Source organism: Penicillium angulare (assembly GCF_028827245.1).
Source record: "Penicillium angulare strain IBT 27051 chromosome Unknown utg000004l_segment0_segment0, whole genome shotgun sequence".
NCBI classification, from domain to species: domain Eukaryota; kingdom Fungi; phylum Ascomycota; class Eurotiomycetes; order Eurotiales; family Aspergillaceae; genus Penicillium; species Penicillium angulare.
Genome location: NW_026623163.1, coordinates 6,913,456 through 6,934,853, shown reverse-complemented (window position 1 = coordinate 6,934,853; position 21,398 = coordinate 6,913,456). Strand labels below are relative to the sequence as shown.

The 21,398-nt window shown below is 47.4% G+C and overlaps 7 protein-coding genes across 7 annotated transcripts; 3 read left to right on the top strand and 4 right to left on the bottom strand.

Annotated features, from left to right (window-relative positions):
• Positions 1-209: 209 nt before the first annotated feature.
• N7478_006485 (uncharacterized protein) lies at positions 210-1,943 on the top strand (the record flags this gene model as incomplete). Its single annotated transcript, XM_056922699.1, has 1 exon — positions 210-1,943. The coding sequence occupies one exon, from the start codon at positions 210-212 to the stop codon at positions 1,941-1,943; it is 1,734 nt and encodes a 577-aa protein (XP_056780736.1).
• An 896-nt stretch (positions 1,944-2,839) lies between these two features.
• N7478_006484 (uncharacterized protein) lies at positions 2,840-3,204 on the bottom strand (the record flags this gene model as incomplete). Its single annotated transcript, XM_056922698.1, has 2 exons — positions 2,840-2,937; positions 3,006-3,204. The coding sequence occupies 2 exons, from the start codon at positions 3,202-3,204 to the stop codon at positions 2,840-2,842; spliced, it is 297 nt and encodes a 98-aa protein (XP_056780735.1).
• A 906-nt stretch (positions 3,205-4,110) lies between these two features.
• On the bottom strand, positions 4,111-5,317 carry N7478_006483 (putative haloacid dehalogenase-like hydrolase; the record flags this gene model as incomplete). The annotated part of the gene is made up of 5 exons (XM_056922697.1): positions 4,111-4,305; positions 4,385-4,547; positions 4,657-4,866; positions 4,968-5,000; positions 5,193-5,317. The coding sequence occupies 5 exons, from the start codon at positions 5,315-5,317 to the stop codon at positions 4,111-4,113; spliced, it is 726 nt and encodes a 241-aa protein (XP_056780734.1).
• Positions 5,318-5,698: 381 nt separating this feature from the next.
• Positions 5,699-6,589, top strand: N7478_006482 (uncharacterized protein; the record flags this gene model as incomplete). Its single annotated transcript, XM_056922696.1, has 1 exon — positions 5,699-6,589. One exon carries the CDS (start codon positions 5,699-5,701, stop codon positions 6,587-6,589), a length of 891 nt encoding a protein of 296 aa, XP_056780733.1.
• A 1,278-nt stretch (positions 6,590-7,867) lies between these two features.
• N7478_006481 (uncharacterized protein) lies at positions 7,868-12,783 on the bottom strand (the record flags this gene model as incomplete). Its single annotated transcript, XM_056922695.1, has 2 exons — positions 7,868-8,011; positions 8,080-12,783. 2 exons carry the CDS (start codon positions 12,781-12,783, stop codon positions 7,868-7,870), a joined length of 4,848 nt encoding a protein of 1,615 aa, XP_056780732.1.
• A 1,748-nt stretch (positions 12,784-14,531) lies between these two features.
• Positions 14,532-16,438, bottom strand: has1 (ATP-dependent RNA helicase HAS1; the record flags this gene model as incomplete). Its single annotated transcript, XM_056922694.1, has 3 exons — positions 14,532-14,774; positions 14,849-15,109; positions 15,170-16,438. 3 exons carry the CDS (start codon positions 16,436-16,438, stop codon positions 14,532-14,534), a joined length of 1,773 nt encoding a protein of 590 aa, XP_056780731.1.
• Positions 16,439-16,838: 400 nt separating this feature from the next.
• On the top strand, positions 16,839-17,447 carry N7478_006479 (uncharacterized protein; the record flags this gene model as incomplete). The annotated part of the gene is made up of 1 exon (XM_056922693.1): positions 16,839-17,447. The coding sequence occupies one exon, from the start codon at positions 16,839-16,841 to the stop codon at positions 17,445-17,447; it is 609 nt and encodes a 202-aa protein (XP_056780730.1).
• Positions 17,448-21,398: the final 3,951 nt, after the last annotated feature.

Genomic DNA, 21,398 nt, shown 5'->3' with positions numbered 1-21,398 from the left:
TATTGCGTACATAGCCGGGAATATGTGGGTCTCTGTCGCGTGGTGCCTGCTTATTCCTCTTGACCTGAATACGAGATTGGGCTGACGCCCATTTTCAGTGCAAAATACACAACTCCATGCATCCCTGACAACTGATAAAGCTGGTCCTTTCTTGGCCAATGACCGCCAACAACCAGAGTTTCAATCGAGGCCTAGAGTAAACGCGAGCCATGTCGTCGACTTCAGCAACAGACATAATCACCTATATTGGTATTCCCCTCGCAGTTCTCGGCGTTGTTCCCATCTTGTACACATCATTTCGAGTGCTATGGACTCAGCGATTAATCCGTTTAACTCTCCAACAACATCCGCTTTCTGACTCTGCTGTTACGCGCGTGAGTTTGATGGGGGGTATCGTTGAGGTAGAATTGCCACGATGTACAATTACCCCTCTTGATCGCGAGTTGGATTCCAGCTATTGGAAGCTAAATGAATTTCAAGTTCCATTGAAAGGTGGAAGCTGGTCAACTTTTCACTGGAATCGATTGGTTACGGGGAAGGTGCTATATCGCTGCCAGTATAAGGAGGAATTGACACTTCCCCAGGCCGATATTGAACTTGAAGAGCTTGTTGCGTTTCTGCTTGATCGCGGCGCTGTCCCGGATCCTCATGGTTGGCATATGTTGAAAACTGCGGGTCTCTGGACACCACCTGGCACTCCGTTACTACGTCCCCCACGGGGTAAACCGGGGGTTGTACTTACAGTCGTATCGCCTGATGATTCAGATGGTGTATTGAGTCTGCATGTTAAATGGAAATCACAGTGGGACCTGAGAAACTCGAATAGCTTGCCTCCTTTTTGGATGAGACTGAATCAGCCACGGCTTCAGGAGATGAGGGATGAAAGTGCATCTATCGACGAATCTGTGACGAAACTGCCAGTGAAGAATGATATGTCGGATGATGATCGGGACAAGACATTGAGTCGACAAAGTACTGCAGTTCTGGACTTGACAGAGGAACTTGAATCGGAATCCTCGGATATACTACCACTTCTCAAAGCGATCGATAACGCGAAGATGATAGCTCCGAAATCCGTGAGCGATAGTGTTCGGTTCAAAGTAGACCACGGTCAAGTGAAGCGTGTCTTCTTTGAGGACGATAACATCATGACTGGAGAACATCGAGACTTGTTCCAGATCGATGAGGGTTTTGGCCTGTGGTTTGCCTGTATTGCTTGTGCATTAAGCCAAGATGCCGACGCTAGGTTGTGGAATTTCGCCATTCCAAGCCATATTGCATCTTTCACGCGCCAAAAGTCAATTCCCTGCGGCGTAATGGTTGTTCTTGATCTGTTGAACGAAGATAAAGTTCCTCCATGGGCATCTCCAGCCCCAGAGTTCGGGGAGACTGCGATAGAATTTCAACAGCGCGCGCAGCAAGACATCTTGGATCGAAGAATGGAAAGTACTATGCCACCAGCCCAGGCCGCAGAAGCAAGAAATATCAGAATGATGCGAGATAATCAACGGTTTCACACCAATCATATGAAGAGAATTCAAGGCCAGGAAGAGTACCAGCAGCGACGACTAATCGAAGCTATTCAATCGCCACGTCTCGATAATAAAGTTATTGCCGAGGCTAGTCTTGATTATCTTAAAGACCAGAAAATTGTGCCTGGCGATTATACACTTTCCCAGACAGCTCAAGCAGTGCTATATCTTACTATTCTTGATGAGAGTCTGGCAAAAGTCGTCGCTGATATTCTTGAAAGGTGGATGTTGTGGAGTCAATATGGAGGGATGCAGAAGGTGCAAATGACGTTGTTGATGGAAAATAAGATCACTTTTTGCTATGCCTCGGTGCTCGTTGCAGTTGTTCAACAAGCGAATTTAGGTAATAACAACTTGTCATCTGATTTGCTTGATTGTATGAGACTATGGAACAGAGTCCGACTTGGATAGGTAGAAAACCCTTTAGCCAATCAACTCAAACAACTCTAAGACAAAATGACCAACCAGTCATACTCAACAAAAAAGGAGCTTGGGGAAAGGGCCCCAGTCTTTTTGAACTACTGTACGTTCGCACTTGTGGGGGCCAATACCACCACTCAATTAAATTTACAGCATAAATAACCGATATCCAGATAGCACGACAGGTCAATTGGCAGAAATTGATATGACTAGTTCAGAGAACCAAGTTACCTCTATGACATGTCCAGATATTGTATTATCTAGGTACTATCCATAGAAGTCGTATTGTTGGGTGATATTGGTCCAATCTTCCGGTCAGCTATGCTCTGGATCCGGGGAAGTGTTGATTTTGGTGCCTTAGGCATTCCATCCACGCGTCTTCATCTTTCATCATTCTCACCCATTTCTGTATATCCGCGCGATTCCGCGGAAAGAATGAAGAAGAAGAAGAAGAAGAAGAAGAAGAAGAAGAAGAAGAAGAAGCTGTTGGCGGTAAACTCGTCGAGGACGCTCTGAAATTCGGTCGCAGGTCTGGCCACTGGTCAACAATACCACAGCCAACGGAAAATACATCGAATCTGTTCAAGTTAAAAACTTGGCACTGCCCAGGTGGGTTTGGACATCATACCTACTGACTTGAAATTATATGTTGATACGAACGAGGAATGTTTCAAGAAATGTTTCATTCCAAGACCAGCTCGAAGAAACTTTTTATAGAACATAAATCAAGTAAATACATAAGACACGCTCTTGCTCAAAAAGTTTCAAAATCCAGATCATTTACTTCATCGAAGATCCCCGTATAACTATCCCGAACCAAAAATTCAAAACGCAGAAAGGACGGTCTATAACGCAATGCTAGCCCCGGAATAAACAGATGCTTAGACTCATTCAGGGCCAGGAACACATTTTCCGATGCTCCAGTTAGTGTAGCCAACACACTGGAGCCCAGAGCAGCAGGTGTTTGGTGTGCAGTCTCCATGTCCTAAAGTAAGAGAAAAATACAATATTAGCAAGATTCTTTCAATGTCTTGTATGAAGAAATCAACGCACTTGCGATGCAGCTTTCCGAGCTATCGGAGGCAGTGGAAGTAGGGCTGCTGGAAGTGGAGGTCCTCAAAGTAGTGGCCTTGATAGAAGTAGGGCACACATTATTGGTGACCGTGACAGTCACGGTTTTGGCGTCAGTGTCACTGGCATAGGCTGCTGAGGCGCCCATGGCAGCGAGAAAAAGGACATTCATGAACTTCATTGTGATGGTATAATAATGGGGATTGGGGCAAATTTGATCTTTGATCTTTTTCAGGGATGTTTTCCTGGGATTGAAGGTTTGAAGATTGAAGCTGGCTGTGAATATTGAATTATGAAAATTGCTGGAGAAATCTTGGGCCTTATATTCTCTCCCCCAAGCTACGCCAAGAACTATATCGACTACCCTGATTTTCAGGAACTACCAGATCTGGGATCAAACATGGTAACCTTCTTAGAAGGTTCGGCAGATCATCCGAAAACGGGTGGCGTTGTTCCTCAGGGTCTCTGGCCCCAAAGTATGAAACTATCTGAAGCCCAGAAGCCCCCCACTTTCTGCAACTTAGAAGCATAGCTACAATGCCCAGAACAGCATCTACAACGCAGGGTCATGGTGGTGATTACTTTTGAGTAATGCCCAGAAGAATGTAATAAATAGAGTATTTTAACTAACATTGCCCCCATTTATGCTTGTATTGAATAAATATTGAGTTTTAGGAAACTCATAGACCCTTTTTCAAACGTTGGTTCGGGGTTAGTATCGGCAGTCAGCGCGTATACGATGAAATGCGAATTAAGGTTACATCTTGGCATTTGCTGTATCAACCTTAGAACTGTTTCATGCCACTGCAAAAGGTTAGAAAAATATAAGCACAGTAAGATGAAGACATATCAAACAAATGACGAACCAGTTCTGGCATACTTCCTAAATAGGCAACCCCACTTATGCCGGGGCCACCAAGCTGCGTCTCTGGCATGTATCGCGTACCGTAACAGTTTTATCTGCATCTCTCACCCCGACACACGCCAGTACAATCGCACATTGAAAAATTTCAATCAAATGCTTATTGAATTAAAAAGAGCTCTAAGTAGAATATTCGGAAAACTTTTCCAATAGTTTGCATGAGATTCACTCCGCATGCTGCTCATCGCATCGCTCTCCAAGAAATCCCTTTTCAAGAATATCAACTAGCTCATCCAGCTGATGAATGCAAAGGTCGGTATGAGGATGTGTTTCTAAATTAGTATTCCGCTCATTCAAGAGAAGAACTGTCGCTGCACCAGCTCTATGCCCCGAAGTCATATCATCGATACTATCACCGACCTATGGCACCCAGTTAGTTTCTGATACGCGGGATTATAACTTTAAAACTTGGAAGCAGGAAAATCAATAAGTCACACACCATAATTAGATTCTCCGCTCGGTTCGTCAGGCCCCAGTCCTGCGCAATGTGTAAGATCCCCGCTGGATCAGGCTTTGGAGTCACATTCGGTGTATCCCGCGTAACGACAGGCAAGAATGTGTGGTCTGGAAGCCAGTTCTTGAGCAAATTGTTTACAGGAGTCCTATCACCTGGTTAGTATCTCCGTTCTATCTATCATCCCCACGTCCAACGTGCAAAATGGGAGAAAAGGATTGTGAAGGAAGGTGATGTTTGACCGCTGGATCACATACTCATAGTTCCGCGTGCAAAGTGCCCGCTTTAATCCTCGTGATTGTAGATAGTCCATTAGCTTTACAAGGCCAGGTTGGGGCTCTTGATCCGCCATGGCGCGTCGCTCAACAGCTTGAACTTTTTCGACTGCCGCAGCACGATCTTCTTTGGTGGGTAGATCGCGAATGTGATCGAGAATGTCGGTTGAGCGATCAATTCCTAGCGCATCTCTTCATGAAGTTAGTTTATCCATAGAGAATGTCTGTTTTCAATGACTTCGTAGAGCATGTTTGTATGTCCGATGTCAATCGAGTAGTCGATTTGCTCTTACCTCATCTCTGTGAACATGTGGTGTTGCGGCAGGCTATGAATGATGTTAGTGGATCTCATGTCTTGGATTCAAATATGAGGCAATCATCAGCATTGACTTCGGAGCTTCTTCCAAGCCCCCACGCACTGGACAGAATTGCAACACAAAAATAAGAGAAGATACCCAATGAGTATCAAGCTGACTCTTTGGGGTAAATTGAATGTTCAACGCTGGGAAAAGCCTTACCATAATGTCCCATCCACGTCAAATACGATCCCCTTCAGCAGCGGCGCATCAGATGACTTGGTAGAATCGAGCGGCGCAAATCTCCGTGGGCGCAAGTTATGGCAGCTTGTTGCGATTCCCGCCATTATGGATGATGTGGGAGGGAATATCAAACGAGATGTCATGAGTGGAAGGAGTGTCGTTGGTTGTTGAGGGGGCGGGCCGAGGTTTGGAACTTAGAAGTATAAGTGGATCTAGATCGACTCCGGTCATCTCCGACCCCATAGAATGCAGTATAGATTCCAGTGGTGTTAGGGATCAACTTCAAGAGTTGAGACTCGGAGCAGAAACTATTTAGTATAATATATAAGTACTCACGCACTTAAGGGAACCACAAACTTCTACCATCCGACTCCATCACCATCGCACCTTCTCAACACACATCAACCCAAACACCGTCTCAACCTCAAAAATCAAAATGCAATCACAAGAATTTCCCTCCATGATCCCAATCTCCTCAGATCAAAATGCCTCTAGTGATCTACAAGCGATCAAACCGGACCCACGCCGTCCTCCCAATCAACCTAAAAATCACCACTTCCCTCATCATCTCCCTAATCTACCTTCAAATCCTCTACCTTGTATCCTTCCTCGCGAAACCATTCTGGTCCTCAGCCGGAGAATTTCCTCCATTCAAACACAACATCGAGCGCTGGGAAAGAACAATCATCGATATAATCATCGCTATCGTCCCGTTTTCAAACTATCGTTCTCCAAATCCATCAGCAATCCTCCATTCAGACGCACTACTTCACCGAAGCCATAATACAACATACTCAACTGCCTCTCATGTCAATCTGGATGGAATCCCACTCATGCCACCAAAAGCAGCGTCTAGCGCGTTTGTTTACCCGGTGACAATACCGCAGTGTTATCCCGGGACGGCTATTGAGGGCATGACGCCCGTAATGGCAATGACGGAACGAAGTGATTTGAAACTTGATCTGAAAGGCGGTGGTATTGGGACGGCGACAGCGCCGGGGTCAACAATTACGAAGCCCGGTCCTGTTATGGACCGGTATGGAAGGAATGGAGATCCGGTCTATGAAACTGTGAAGAAGCCAGTTCCTGGTTCAGGGTCGAAATCGCGTTCGCCGGGTGGAAGTTGGCATCGGACTGGGATTAATACCTCTGGAACTGGGAGTGGGAGTGGGACTGGGACTGGGACTGGCATTGTTACTAGTGCAGGCGTTGGCAATACACCTGTATTAGGCTCACAGCATTCACCACAGCATACTCCATCTCGATCCCGCACTCAATCTCAATCGCACGCTACAAAATCAACGCCTTCACCCCCCCCCCCACCCCGCAAACGAGTATACTTTGAATTTGAACATGAACCCATCCCAAATTATTAAGGAACAGGACGAAGATCTTGATTTCAAGCCTTTGCACCAAGTTCATAATTTGAGTGCCCTTATGCGCCCTTCAATGGCATCTGTTTCTCACCTCCCGAATACACCGCGTCCAAGTCAGAAATCCCCCGTTCACTCGCTAGACGGTCCCCATGATGCCGTGCAGTCCATTTTTACAGCGAGGTCAACGGATGATGAGGATAAGTCTAGGGTTGGGAGTCGTAGTGGGAGCGGAAGTTATGAGATCGATGGGGTGAAGCTTGAGAGGGCGACGAAGTGTCGCTCTACGGAGAGTTATCCGGGAAAGTTCCCTGTTAGCGAGGGGCAGGACTTTAGTTCGCTTGCTACGGCTGAGTATACGTTTCGGGAAAAGGGAACTGTTACCGTGAGACCCTTTTCTGATTACTGATTTTGACTTTTTGGGGGGTTGTTATGGATTGGTTTGGTTGTTGAAGGTTTGGTATTTGGGTTTCGTCTTGGGTTAGAGCTGTTCACCTGTGGATGTTATTTTTTCGTGATTTCTGCTTTTTGGTCTCCATTTGGGTACATTATGTTCACAAGCATTGGGAAGGGTCGGTGTTGAGCTACTTATTATACTTACCTTGTTGACTTGTCTCTCTCTCCATAGAATTGAATGTCTATACTGTTAGATTGTCTTGAATCAAGTACCCATGAATAAAAGTTAGTAAACAAGCACATTAATTTGGATATCTACAAGGACCGAGAGACTATCACTCTACAATATGAGTATCTTCTACATTGGAAAGAGAAAGGTGAAGAAGTCCACGAGAAAAAATTATCGATGAATTATGTAGCACCGAATAAAAGTTTGTAGTAGTGACACACCCACCACATACTATCTACACATCCCAACAAAAAAAAGCTACATGAAAAACAGGAGAAATTATGCCCAAGAAATGCATCAAAAGAGCAAATCAAGCAGCAAGAAAAACGGAAAACAGACATAGCTGCCCAACCCATCATAAAGCCTATGGACAAGCGGAAGAGAAGGGAAAAAAAGGATTAAAATATCCAGATCAGGAAAACATTTTGCACGCAGATGGCTTATAGATGGGAGAGGATGATGAATGGTTGGTAGATAAGGTGAGGTAAGGTAGATGGAATAAGATCAGATGAAGATGGTTGGCATGGTCGTTAATGTCGTAAGGCGCTTGGCTGGTACTCGTGATGGGACAAAGAAAAATGGGAACAAAGAAAAAGAAAGAAAAGAAAAGCTCGCTAGGTAGACACAAATACATCCCGGGGTATCTCAATGCTGTCTCAATATTCATCGTCATAGTCGATTTGCATCGGACTGCCTCGGTACTGGGTGCGCTTGATATTGCTGGGGCTGTAGGAGCCGCCAGAGGTCAGGGGGCGAGGGCCAGTAGGTTTGCGGGTTGGTGGGGAGCGGATAGCAGAGCTCTGTGAAGATTGTTAGTTTTTATTCAATTGGATTGGATTTGTTTAATATGGGAGAAGAATTGACATACCCTTGAAACAACACGGTCACCAGCGTAAGAATTCTGGGACTCCTCTCCGGCGATCTTGGATGGACGCTCGGGAATCAAAGGACCTTCGTCTTTGATCTTTGGGGGTCGAGGGGGTCCAGAAACACGGGAACTACCCTCTGAGTAGCCGGCGTCTGAGATTGGGGAAAGACGACTACCGCCGCTGTAGCGGTTGTTGGGCTGTGCAACGGGTAGGCTGGGGTTAGAGCCCCACTGCTCTGAGTTAGGAGACACAGGTGTTCCGTATGTCTGAGCCTGGGTCTCGAGGGCAGACTGGAAGCGGCCGGTGGGACCTTGGCGAGGTTGAGGATGCTGAATCTCAAGACTTCCACGGTGAGCTCGGTATTTGGGAGCCTCGGAGACCTGGGATGGAACCAATGGGGAAGGGGGTCGGTTCTCTTGCTGATCATCCAGGCTGTAGTGGGAGCGGATGCGGTCATCACCTTCGGGATCGTAGTAATCACCAGTTTTGTATGCCTCCCGGGCAAGGTCGGATCCAGATCGAGATAAGTTCTCGGAATAAGGTCGCTCCTTTCGGGCAGGCTGGATGCTGTTGCGGATGTTGTCGCCCATAGAAGAAGCGGTTGTCTTGGACCAGCGGGAGATCTTGGGGAAGATTGATGAGCTGCTTGACTTGTGCTTGCGAGCCTTGTCGGCCTTGTCGGCGGAGGCCTTGGGAGTCGTCTCGTTGCTGCGAGTTCCTAAAGCTAATGGCTTGCGGGGTGGTGTTGCAAGAGGTAGGGATCCAGCTCTCTCGTGGCGGCCAGCATCTTGGACAGGGAGATGCGCAGTCATGTAAGGATCATTCTCATCAATTTCGTCATCCTCGTCCTCGTCCTCCTCAGGGACAGTGCTAACGCGGGGATCGGCATTGGCTGGTCGGGATGGGCTCGACATGTACGAGGCGCGGTTGGCCTGAGAGGCGCCGTTCTGGCCTTGAGTGTCATAGGCATTTGCATCAACACTACCAGCTCGGGGGGTGGGTCCAGGGCTAGGGAATTCACGGCCCTCTCGAAGGGCCTCAACTTCATCAAGCAGTTGCTCCAGCATGCCTTCAATCTTGGACAAGTCATTGCCTGATTTCAAGCTCATGCCCTTGAGCGCACGCTTGAAGATGTTCTTGCGCTTGGTTTGCAAGTCCTCGTCGTCCTCTGCGTTCAATTGACGAGTGCGAGATGCACTGGGAGGCAATGGTCGAGGCCCACCAAGGGATCTCTGGGTGCGCTCGTGATGCTTGTCGTTGGTGTTCATCATTCGTTCATCTTGCTCAGCGATGAACTTCTTCATCTCATCAAACGAGGTACGCATCTCAGCAGCGCTACGAACCAAAGTCACCAACATTTCGGTGTCCCGAGCATTCCGTTGCGCATCACGAACAGTGAGGTGATCCATGAGAGCCACAATGTCCTTGGACTTGATCCTCTCAATGCCATGTCCAGTAGCACTGTCGTACAGTGGTGAGCCAACTCCATGAGAGTAGCCACTGAAGTGGCGTTGGTGGCTAGGAGAGAATGCATCAGCGTCACCGGGGCTATCTAAAGCATCCGCAGCTTCGATGCCACGAGTTCCTTGCTTGGGGGTGCCAACGCTCGGAGACATAGGGTTGGCGGCTGAGACATAACCCTCGTCTTTGGCCCCAGGAGGGGTTCCAAATAGCTGCTGGCTATGCTGGTCGGGATAGTACTCATCGCCGCCGAAGATGTTTCTGGCAGTTTCGTAATACTCGGCATCCAGGTTACGAGGCTGGCCTTCGGCAAGATCCTTTGGTGCACCAACTGATTCAGTATCGTCGTAATACTGGGCCTGTCCAGCAGGTGGCGATCGAGTGTCATATCCCCAATGATCACCTGTTTGTTGTGGGACGCCACCGATGGGGCCTTGGATAATAGACGGGTTGGTGTTGATCTCGGATTCTGATTCTTGGCTGTATTGATCCGCATCGTGGATAGGGCTTCCAATCCCTCGGGCAGCTGCAGCCGCCATACCAGCCGCTTCAAGGTCCTCAATGGACTGGGTCACGCTCTGTGGAGGCGAGCTCACGCCCATTCGGCGGGTGAAAGAGGTTTCATCAGGGCTAGCGGCATCCTGGCGTTGCTTGAGGGGGCTTCCACGGTAACCTTCGCTGACAGGCTTCTCGGGGCTGCGGCTTGCAGAGCGTGGGGCGAGATCGGTTTGAGAACGGTTGAAAGAGTGGTTAGACTGGCTCTCAAGAACTGACTGCTCGAGAACTGAGGGGTCCATTAAAGAAGCCACGGCCGACTCAACACCCATTGCCTGTATGATCTGAGGATTGGCAGCAATAACAGGTGCGACATGCTGGCCCTCCTTGACTCGATCCATGAAATCAACTTCACTGTCATCCTCGCCGATAGAACCGTCCAGCCTGGACTCTTCATCGGGTCCATACAGACCATCCTCAGCAGAGGCATGGCGAGATTGCTCGTATCCAAGTTCAAGGCCCTCTTCATCATGTCGAGAAAATCGACTTTGGCTGTGTGGGCTAGCTCCATCTTGACGGGTGGATCGGGCAAGGTTTGTGCTTGGGGCTGAAGACAGAGAATCAATGGAAAGTTTGGGCTCAATATCTCTTTGGGCGTCCGCGTGGTGCTTGTTGTAATACTGGTCATCATGTGTTTCGGTACGCTCGCTAGCAACGCTCTGAATGGGGCTGAGTTGTCGACCAGTCTCGTACGAATCCCCATATGAGTCACGGGTTCCTGGGTGAGCAGCATCCAACAGATTAGCTGCTGCGGCCTCTGCAATGGCCCATTCACTTCCACCATCCGTTGCGGGCGACTGGCTTTTAGCGCGAAGGTCGCGATCAGAAGCACTGTGAACGGAAATGTCACGCTGAGACTGATTTCCATGGCGCATACCAAGTTCATAACGTGAATCCAGAGGAGTGCGAGTAGGTGTGCGAGAGGTTGGGGAAACGAGTTGTCGCGGCGATCCACGAGAGATCTCGGCCTGTGATAATTGCTTGCGAGGGGTAGGGCTGGCAGTTCGCTCGGAAAGCAATGAGGTTCGGGTCAATTCTGAGTCGATTTCACTGCGCATAGGCATAGCAGGAACATTGTGCTTTTGGAAAACGAGTTCAGTTTCATTATAGTTTGGAACACTTTTTTGAGATCCGCTGCCTCTTCGCTCTCCTTCACCAAGACTGGACTGCGAGTCGTGATGTTTGAGAGAAGCTGCTGTTAGAGCTGAGCCCACTCGTGCTGCTGCTTGTGCATCACGAAGGCCCTTGCTCTTTTGTCGGCGAAGTTTTTCTGACTCTGTGAGTTCAGGTCGACCCCATTTCACCCATGCGTTATCAGATGCGTCGCTGCTCTTGCTCGACTTGCGCTCTTTGTTTTGGACACCTGGTTCTCCGGAAAGAAGAATACCCTCGTCTTTGCTATCCTTGTTGAGGACAACTTTGGGTTTCATGACATCAGGCGCACTGGCGTGTTTTGAAAGGCGACGGCCCAATCCATCCCGAGAGCTTGCGGACGAATATGAGGTTGTCATATCTTGGTCAAACTTGGACTTGTTCGACATGGTCCTTTGATCCTTTTTGAGCTCCTTCAGCTCCGGTAGAATCAATCGTCGGATTGCATCTTCGACTGTCTCCAAGAGTTTGGGGTTATTGATGGATGATTTTGAGGCGCCAGATCGGACGGAATATGCGTCTGACTTGCGATTTGAAGACACAGCAGAGGTACTGAGTAGGCTAGACTCGGGGCTGGGGATATATTCATCATCTCCATGTCGTTTTCGGCGCGACGAGGACTTGGTCGGCTCAGCCTCCAAATAGTCTTTCGCAGCACTCCGGGTTTTGCTTCTTCGATGGCTCTTCCTGCCACTCGATGTCTCTTGAGGCGATCCATTGAGCTTCTCAGCGACTCGATGTGCGATGCGCTCATGACTTAAGCTGCGACTGCGTTGTCGGGATGGAGTCTTCAGTAAACCTTTGTCTTGGCGACTCGCTTCACGCTCTAGACTTTGACTTCGCTTCCGCCGTGGGGCATTGGAAGAACCACCCTCCAGCATACTATCCGCCGGCATAGATGAGATATCCGATGAAGCAGCCATACCTCTGGTACCACGCGAAAAAGCCGATATTTCACTACCCCGATCACGATCACGATGACGATCACGGTTCATGAACTCAATTTCGACTGGCGGGTGTCTTGACGATTGATAATTTTGACCTTCCTCCTCGGCAGAATTGCTATCGCTGAGGCTGTGATCATCCAAATTTGATTCGGTCAGCTGTTTTGGTTTGGAGGATGGCGAGGTGAGTGAGATTCGACGGGTATATGATGGCTTGCGACTGGAGCCGGACTCGGTGATTTGAATATGATCTTGTTTATCCTTTGATTTTCTGGAGCCTGAGGGCGTGACTCGAACTCGAACACTGGGTCTTGAAACGATTCCAGTGGTGCCCTTCCCACCCTCAAAGTATTCGATGAGGAGGGAGGTCTGAGAGTCGCGGTGTGAGTGAGACAGTTTGTCGTCCCGGTCCCGATGGCGCCGGGTGGAGACGGTGATGGGGCTTCCGTCGTCCGGGATCGAGTACGACGTTTTGTCTGTACGGCGAGAAAGGTCAGTTGCCAAATCTGTGCCCGTTACGCTTTCGTTCGGAGTATCGACGAGGGATTCTGTAGGAGCGGGCAGGACGGGTCGGCGGGTATTGACCCCCATTGTTTGGGAGGCGGGCTGCCCTCTTTTTCCCTCCGGTACTTCTTCTTGTTCTTCTTTATTTTTATTTTTTTATATCTTTCTTCAGTCTGATAATCGCATACTTCTAAGAAAAAGATGGATTGAGGCGGATGACTGTTCTGAAGGCGGGGGGGCCAGATGGTGGTCACTTGTTGATGCTCCGTGCTCGTCGCCACGATAGTGGGGGGTGGATTGGGTAGAAAGAAGGAAGATCGGGCAAGGGAAAGAAAAGGGAACAAGGGGAATCTCGAAAGATTAAGGAATTTCAAGCGTACCAGCGCACAGTCACGTTTAGAAGTTAAACGGTGACCCCAGAATTAGAAAAGAGGGAGAGATCCAAGAGAGAAAGGAAAGAAAGTCGGAAAAAGACCCAAAAGCAAAGTTGCGTTGGTTGCTGGGCCGTAGGTTGAACAAGCTTGCTCCCCGCTGATCCCTCACATGAAAAGGGGATAAGCGATTGGGGATTGAACAAGAATGAGAAAGGGAGGAGAATAGGAGGATAGAAGAAAAAAAAATTTCAAGGACAGAAGAGTTTCACTAGGGATGAAGAATTAGAAGAAGAAAAAGAATAAGCATCCGATCATCCAGTTCATCGTTACAGGCCCAGCCTCACAAAAATCCGATGGCTGGTAAGTGTACGCCTCCCCCAGGTTCTTTTTCGCAGTGGGCCCCATACAAAGTGTACTTTGAAATATTTATTCGCTATTAATCACCTTTTCTCTTACACTTTTTACTCCGTATGGACTCCGGATACTGTAAACAAACGGATCTTTTGGGTTGCGGATCCTCTCGGGCGGATCCTTGGTTCCTTGGTTACAGACTATTTACTCTCTTGAACTGTGAACTGTGAACTGTACGATATTAAGGTGGCTGGAATCTATGAACCTTCCATCCCCCGCCACTTCATATTCCCATTCCCATGCGACATTCAATATTATTCGTCCCTTGATTTTCAGTTTGAATTTATAAAATAAAAAGACAACTCATGATATTCCGTCACACAAGGACACGGACCATGAAGAACCGGTTCGATGAGGATAAAAGGGAACGGTCGCCCAGACGACACAATCTAGGTGTGATGGATCCGAGGTGATTGGCCCCGACCACTGCCAACTCATCATCTCATCACACTGAACATTTTGAATACTACTCCGGAGAACACATCATTTGTCAGGGATATTCTGTGACAAAAAAGAAAAGAAATATAGATCAACGCCCCCAACATCCAACATTGTAAATGCACACCTAATGCGTCTCGGGATCGCAAGGGGTCAGCTGCAAGTCACCGCAATTGCTATCGGGACTATTTCCACTGTCGTAGCGGTGGCATTGCTGCACCTCGTACATATATGCCAATCACAATCCTAGCGCCCGCCAATCTATGATTACAGATGCAAAAATTAGGCAGAAATTAGACCAAATGATCGCTTTTCCGACGCATCCTGCTATCGGCATCATATTGGAACTGGGATTTCAGTTTGACGAGGGTACACATACGTACATGAATAAAGGGGAGTCCACGTGGAGTCACTAGATGCGCGAGGTTATTTCCACATGGCTACTACCTATTGTACGGAGTATGGAACTTTGAATAAGAGAGAACAATAATCAATGTTAAAATAAAGACTGAAATAGTATATCTACACTAAACTCCACAATTCCCAGAAGACAGATGCAGGCGACCATGGACTTTTTACGATTGCTGACATTCCACTCATAGCACATCGACTTTAATCATCGTGCTTCCGATTAAACTTCCCCTTAGGCTGGCTGCCATATGTACGACGGCCTTGTTGCTCCTGCTTCTTATCCCGAGACATACTGGCTCCAAGCTGAATATCAATGCGGGGAGGCGCATTGAACCCGAATCCCTTAGCCACTTTAACCAGATCAAGCTTGTGCACATCGAACACGGACCGGAGAGAATGAGAAGCATAAGCCTGAAGATAAGATCGGTATCCTTCCTTGGCAGACTATATGATACAGCATTAGATTAGTTGCATGTTTCGGAGAATATATTACTGGTGCGGGGGGTCGTTCAACTAACCTTGTTGAGGTAGTAGTTCTGGCCAATGAGCTTCTCCAATTGAGACTGGACATTGACAATCTTGGATTGAGGGAACTCAAACTCCACTACAGGAACACGGGCTTCCTTCAGATGCTTGAGGAATCCAACTTCCGAGGGCTGCAAGAACATCAGACTGCGACCCTTGCCATTGGCACCACGGGCAGTTCGTCCGACACGGTGAATGTAGTCGCGAGGGTCATCTGGGGGATCGAATTGAATAATCCAGTCGACGGCAGGAATCTAAATTGATGTCAGCGCTTCGGCTCAGATAAATAAGCCATGTAGAAAGGGGATACAAACATCAAGACCACGAGCAGCAACATCAGTACAGATCAGAGTACCTTGGGTAGCATTGCAGAACTCGAAGAAGGTGTTGGTTCGTTTTTGCTGCTTTTGCTTTCCGTGCAGCTCCAGAACAGGAAGATCAATGTAGTTCAAAAGCTCGGCATGGTACTTCACACAATTACAACTGGAGAAGAAAACAATAATCTTCTTCTTCAGGTTCCGCTTCAGGAATGAGAACAGCAGCAAGAATCGCTTGTCAGCTTCACAAATCACGTATCCCTGCTCCAGACCCTCCACAGTACTGTGTTCCTTGCGGTGATCCACGTTGATATATAGCGGACCGGGGCGAAGCGATATACGAGCCAAATCCTCGACCTTGGTGGTTTGTGTGGCGGAGAACAGCATAGTCTGACGCTCCTCAGCGGGCAAAATCTTAATGATCTGGCGCATCTCATCCTCGAAACCAACTTCAAGAATTCGATCAGCCTCGTCAATGACCAAGGTCTTCAAGTTCTTGAAAACGAAACCTTGGGTGTTCTGAAGGTGATCGAGAAGACGACCGGGAGTGGCAATAATCAGGTTAACACCCTTAGCCAGCTTCTCAGCCTCGGCGCGACGGTTGGCACCCCCAATGACGATACCGTAGGTCTGAGAGTGGTGGGTCATAAGCTCACGGGCCACACCGAAGATCTGAAGAGCCAGCTCACGAGTGGGAGAGATGATCAAGGCACCGGTACCGTTTCGGGGCTTGAAGCGGAGCGCAGCAAGCATCTCAATGGCCGGAATCAAGAACGACAAAGTCTTACCACTTCCAGTCTTAGCCGCACCCAGGACATCACGACCAGCAAGCAGGGGAGGAATTGTACGTTGCTGAATCTCAGTCATAGTCTCGAAGCCCATATCCTTGATACCATTCATAGTCCTTTCAGAGAGGTTCAACTCAGTGAATTTCTGCAGCTCACCCTCACCGGGCAGGCGAATGTCATTGCTGGCAGGAAGATCTGCAGCAGCATTGTCCTCGACATTCTCAACATCATCCTTCTCATCATCGATCTCCACGGCCTCGTCGGCGCTTTCTTCATCGTCGCTAGGCGAGGGGCTGACTTTGCGCTTCTTGGTCGGCTTATCGGTTTTCGACTTGGGCGAAGCAGTGGTCTTCTTGCTGCTCACTGAGGGACTGGCCTCGACAGGCTTGGAAACATCTTCGTCGGCAGCAGCCTTAACGCCGTGCTTTCTCTTGCGCTTCTTGGCGATGGACTTTGCTGTGTCCACGGAGCCGGGCATAGTGTCGGTTTGAGTGAATTACAAGATAATGTAATTGACTCGCGCACCTCAGATTAGAAAATTGTCAAATCAACAGGAATTTAATCTGTTGATGGGGTGTTTTGATCTCCGAGGATGCGGACCTAATCGTAGCGGAAAATCATTCTGCTACTTTTTTTTTCTGATCGGTCAGGGTCGGCAGAACCTCCACATCTAGATCACGTGCTGATAGATAGATAAAGTTGGATGCCTCGATTATGAGGCCACAATATAGTCTAAGTTAAGTCAACTAATTAAGTTAACTAAGTTAGTTAACTAACTAACTAACGTATTCGGTAAGCGAGTGACGCATGTAAGCGAGTGACGCACCCCGCCCAAAACGCGTCTATGAATTAGCACTTAATTAATTCGACCACCCATTATGCCACCAATTCGCCTCCAAACCTCGAGAAACTCAATCGAGCAAGAGGGTAGGATCTTATTAGCTATTCAGGCTATAAAGAACCAAGAAATCAGCGCTGTTCGTGAAGCAGCACGTCGTTTTAATGTGTCGGAGCCGACACTTCGCCGCCGCCTCCGCGGTGTTCAAAACTGTGCGAATTCACGCGCCAACTCACATAAATTGACAGAAATCGAAGAGGAAACGCTTCGAAAATGGATCCTATCGCTTGATGATCGTGGAGTAGCGCCCCGGCCGACTACCGTACGAGAAACTGTGAATATTCTTCTTAAGGCTCGCGGAACAACCCCTATTCAAACAGTCGGGGAAAAATGGGTTTATAACTTCGTGAAAAGGCATCCTGAACTATCAAACCGGTTCTCGAGGTGCTATAATTACGAATATGCGAAGTGCGAAGACCCAAAAATTATTGGTGAATGGTTTAATCTTGTTCAAAAAACTATATTTCAATACGGTATCGATCCCGACGACGTTTATAACTTTGACGAGACTGGTTTCGCGATGGGATTAACAGCGATTGCGAAAGTCGTTATAAGGGCTGAATACTATGGTCGGCGATCGCTTTTATAACCCGGAAATCGTGAGTGGGTGACTATAATTGAATGTATAAATGCTTTAGGTTGGGTCTTACCTCTGTGTGTGATTTTTAAAGGTAAGGTTTTTATCGAATCTTGGTTCGATAACCTCCCGGATAATTGGCGATTCGAAGTAAGCCTAAATGGCTGGACTTCTGATGAAATCGGTCTTTGTTGGCTTGAAAAGCTCTTTATTCTGTCGACTTCTTTGCGGTTAAAGGGTCGGTATCGACTTTTGATACTCGACGGCTACGGAAGTTATTTAACCCTGAGGTTTGACGAAATCTGTGAAAAAAACGATATTATACTAATTTGTATGCCTGTATATTCGTCATATCTTTTATAGCCTCTCGATATCGGTTGTTTTGTAGTGTTAAAGTGCTTGTATGGTCAGCTTATTGAAATAAAGATGCGTCTCGGGATTAACTATATCGATAAACTTGATTTCCTTGAGGTATATCCGTACGCCTGAATTGAGGCTTTTAAACCTGATACTATTAAAAATAGCTTCGGGGTAGCCGGTTTAATACCTTTTTTACCCGATTGAGTACTCTCAAAGCTTAATATTTGCCTTCGAACCCCGATACTCTCGGTGAGCTAGGGTAGCGAATTAAGCCGAAATTTTATATCAAAAACTCCCTATATAGAGAAAGAACTACGTCGATAGGCTTCATCGATTAAAGCTTTACTTCGTATATAGTCTTATAGTCTGCCTAGCCCGTCAGATCGTGTATTAAACCAGCTTGTGAAAGGCTTCTAACTCTAGATATAAAGTCATATTCTACAAGCGTAAGAAATCAAGGAATTACGCGCCGCCAATGAGAAGTAGAAGCAAAAGTGGACTCGGTCGACTAGGCAGATAGCTTACGAAGGCGATATCTCAGTTCAAGAAGTTCGTGAGCTACGTGCGGAGCCATTTGAGGCCCAAGTAGCCTGTATCAATACCTATCGTGAGCAGGTTTCAGAGGGTTTACAGCCACCTACACGGGGCCAGCGAGGATATGGAATATGTAGGAAGCCAGGACATAGAAGAGAAACATGCCCAGATAGAGAAGCTAGCTAGTTAAATTAATTTAATGGCGTTTTGGTTAAGAAAAATGCATTTAAAATAGATAATGTATGGTAGGTGCGTCACTCGCTTACATGCGTCACTCGCTTACCGAATACGTTAACTAACTAGTTAGTTATAAGGCATCAACATACAACTAAATGTTGTTATTCACATGAAGGGCCTACTTTCCATTGGCTCGCAAATTTGATAATTTTCTGAATGTATGAGAGACCTTAAAACTTGAATTAATCATCACGACCTGGTCAATAAGTCAAGATCTGCATATTAGTTCTGATGAAGGTCAAGTACAAGAAGAGTGGCGTTGCAGCAGCATGCAAGATCGTATACCAGCAGTTATAACTTCAATTACTTCCTCAACATGTCAGCTTCTGTTTGCAGGCCTCTAAACGTATATCTAGCTAGCGAAAGTGTCGCAAATTTCAGAAATCCGGTACTCGGAACTAGTTGCGTGGCTTTCATTGCCAAGGGCTGGGCTTGTACATACTATAGACTGGGCGACCTTGGCAGCGCAAGGATATCTCAGTCTGGGTTTCTACAGTACGGGGTACCCAAGAAGCAAGATGGAGCTCTGGCGAGAATTATAATTGTTCATAAAGTCCTCCTAGCTCCCAATAGGCCTTGATAGGCAACTAAATTAATAGCTAGGCGCTTCAACTAGTGGGGTGACCTAACACAGGTAGCGCCCTCCCTAAAACTACTTTTGGATGGTTAGTGGAGAATTGAAGGAGAGCGGCTATTGGCACTGTCGAGCTGATTCGGCTCTACCAGTAAAATTATCGAGCATGAAGCAGATAATTTTGACAGGAGACTATAGACGAATCAAATAGTAGCACCGGGCGGGTAGAGTGACAATCTTAGAGCCCAGACCCAAAAATAGCGTGGCGCCGCGGCCGAACTTTCTACCCAAATCAACGAGGGGGACGCTTGTTCCCACGGTCGCACATTCTTGTGTCTGTAACAAATGCAGGGAAATAATCAACGACGTCATGAGCATATAAAACTCCGTGATGATTAGGGGCTAATCCATGACTATGATAGCGATTTACTGTAGGATGGCGGACAACGTGCATGTAGACGAATTAAAGATGGAAACCACTCTGTGCGTTGGTTGAAGCTCGGGCACTAGCGCAAACCTGCCAGTTCATGATGCAGAAAGTTCAAAACATCTGAAACATCACTTGATGACAGGCCGGACGATGTGGAACTTCATTATGGGCAACAGAAGGGAAGCCCACTTCCAAGTGACCAGGCTGAGGCTGTGCAAAATAAAATACAATGGAGTTATTTGGTTTTAGAACCCCTCATCTGTTGAACAGTGCTCGAATCAGAAGAAATCAGATAATTTTAAATGATCTCGAATTTTTGTCGTTGTAGCCTTGTTTCAGGCTGATCGCATGGGAAGCAGATGACCCCGGAAATGATCTGGTGTATCAAGTGCTGTTTATATCCAGCTCACAAAATCTATTTACTGTGGTAACTCAGTGCATGAGACACATTGTTCGGATATATTTAGCTTAGCTTTATCTTAGTTTTATAGACAACAGTCATGGAGGGAAAGAAAAGGGTGTGGGCTTGGATTCCTCTTCTGATGGATCCGCTTTGTTTACATCCCCCGGCCCCGGGGCCCCTTGCACTGAGTCAGGGGTCTCACAGCCTTCAAATCTTGGAGGGGGAACCTTGAAGGGCTAGGAAGATACAAGTCGGCTACGGAACACGGATTATATACGTATACGTAGTCGCCAATGCATGCCCAGCCTAGAGGTACACTAGTAAACTAGGTACATGAGTAGCCACTATATGGGCGGTTAGAACTCCCGAGATGCTTCTCATCCGAAAAAGACCTTGAAATGTGCGCGATATAGCTGCATAACCGGCCCACTTCCTATATTTGATACCTAATAGTTGTCCCGCTGTAGCGCTGCCCCCCTTCTCCGCTCCACAACGGACAATGGAGGGCAACAGTTCCTTTGGTGCATAGAATGAAGTAATCTGTCTCGACAGTATTTAGGGTATCGGACATGCCAAACGCCCCACTCTGTTCCGCCACGATCCATCAACCGCTTTCGGCCAAGAGTACCAAGAGAAAGATGGCCTGGAAAATACTCTGCAAGCTCGTATATGTGATATGAGGTGTGTGGGAGGTGAAAAAAGGGGGGTTATGAATGATTGAATAAGTTGAAATAGAGATAGGAAGAGGAGGTATCAGGATTGGGGCCCTAAGAAGTTTAAGTTGTAGATGTTGAAGTACAAAAGGATCAAAATGATCGACCCAGTTCAGGTCTAGTTCCCGTCAGTGAAGGGGATTGGAGTACTGGCCACAATAACACGCTTCATACATAAATTACAGTAAAATACCCCCTTTCCCCATCTACCATTGGCCCGTCACCAGGCGCCCCGAACCCCTGTGACCATACAGAGCCACATTCCTCCATTCCAGGTGACCCGCATTGTGTCTGGGTAAAAAGGCAACTCGCCCTCTCTTCCTCCCTTAGAGGAATTCCCTTCCAGTTTTCGCAGAACTGCTGTGATCTCTCTTTTCCCTTCTTCCAACTTTCTACTACACCTTTTGGCCATACTGTGTATCGCCAGTTTCACTCGCTCTTCAACTCCCCGGTTTTTCCTTTCTCCACACCTCCCGATTATCTACTTCGACCACTCCACCTTGCCTCCGCATTGCGCATTCAACCTCACGACTCGCCTCGAAACTACTCTTGCCGACAAAGAACTGCTTGTAACTGAGCTGCGCCATATCATTTCAGATTGGGAATATACTCCGCCAACCCTCGTTCAAGAATCGTTATCTTCTTCATTAATCGCGTTACCTGCTGTGTTGACTGTTGAGATGTTCAGCAACAGCCAATGACGCGATAAAAA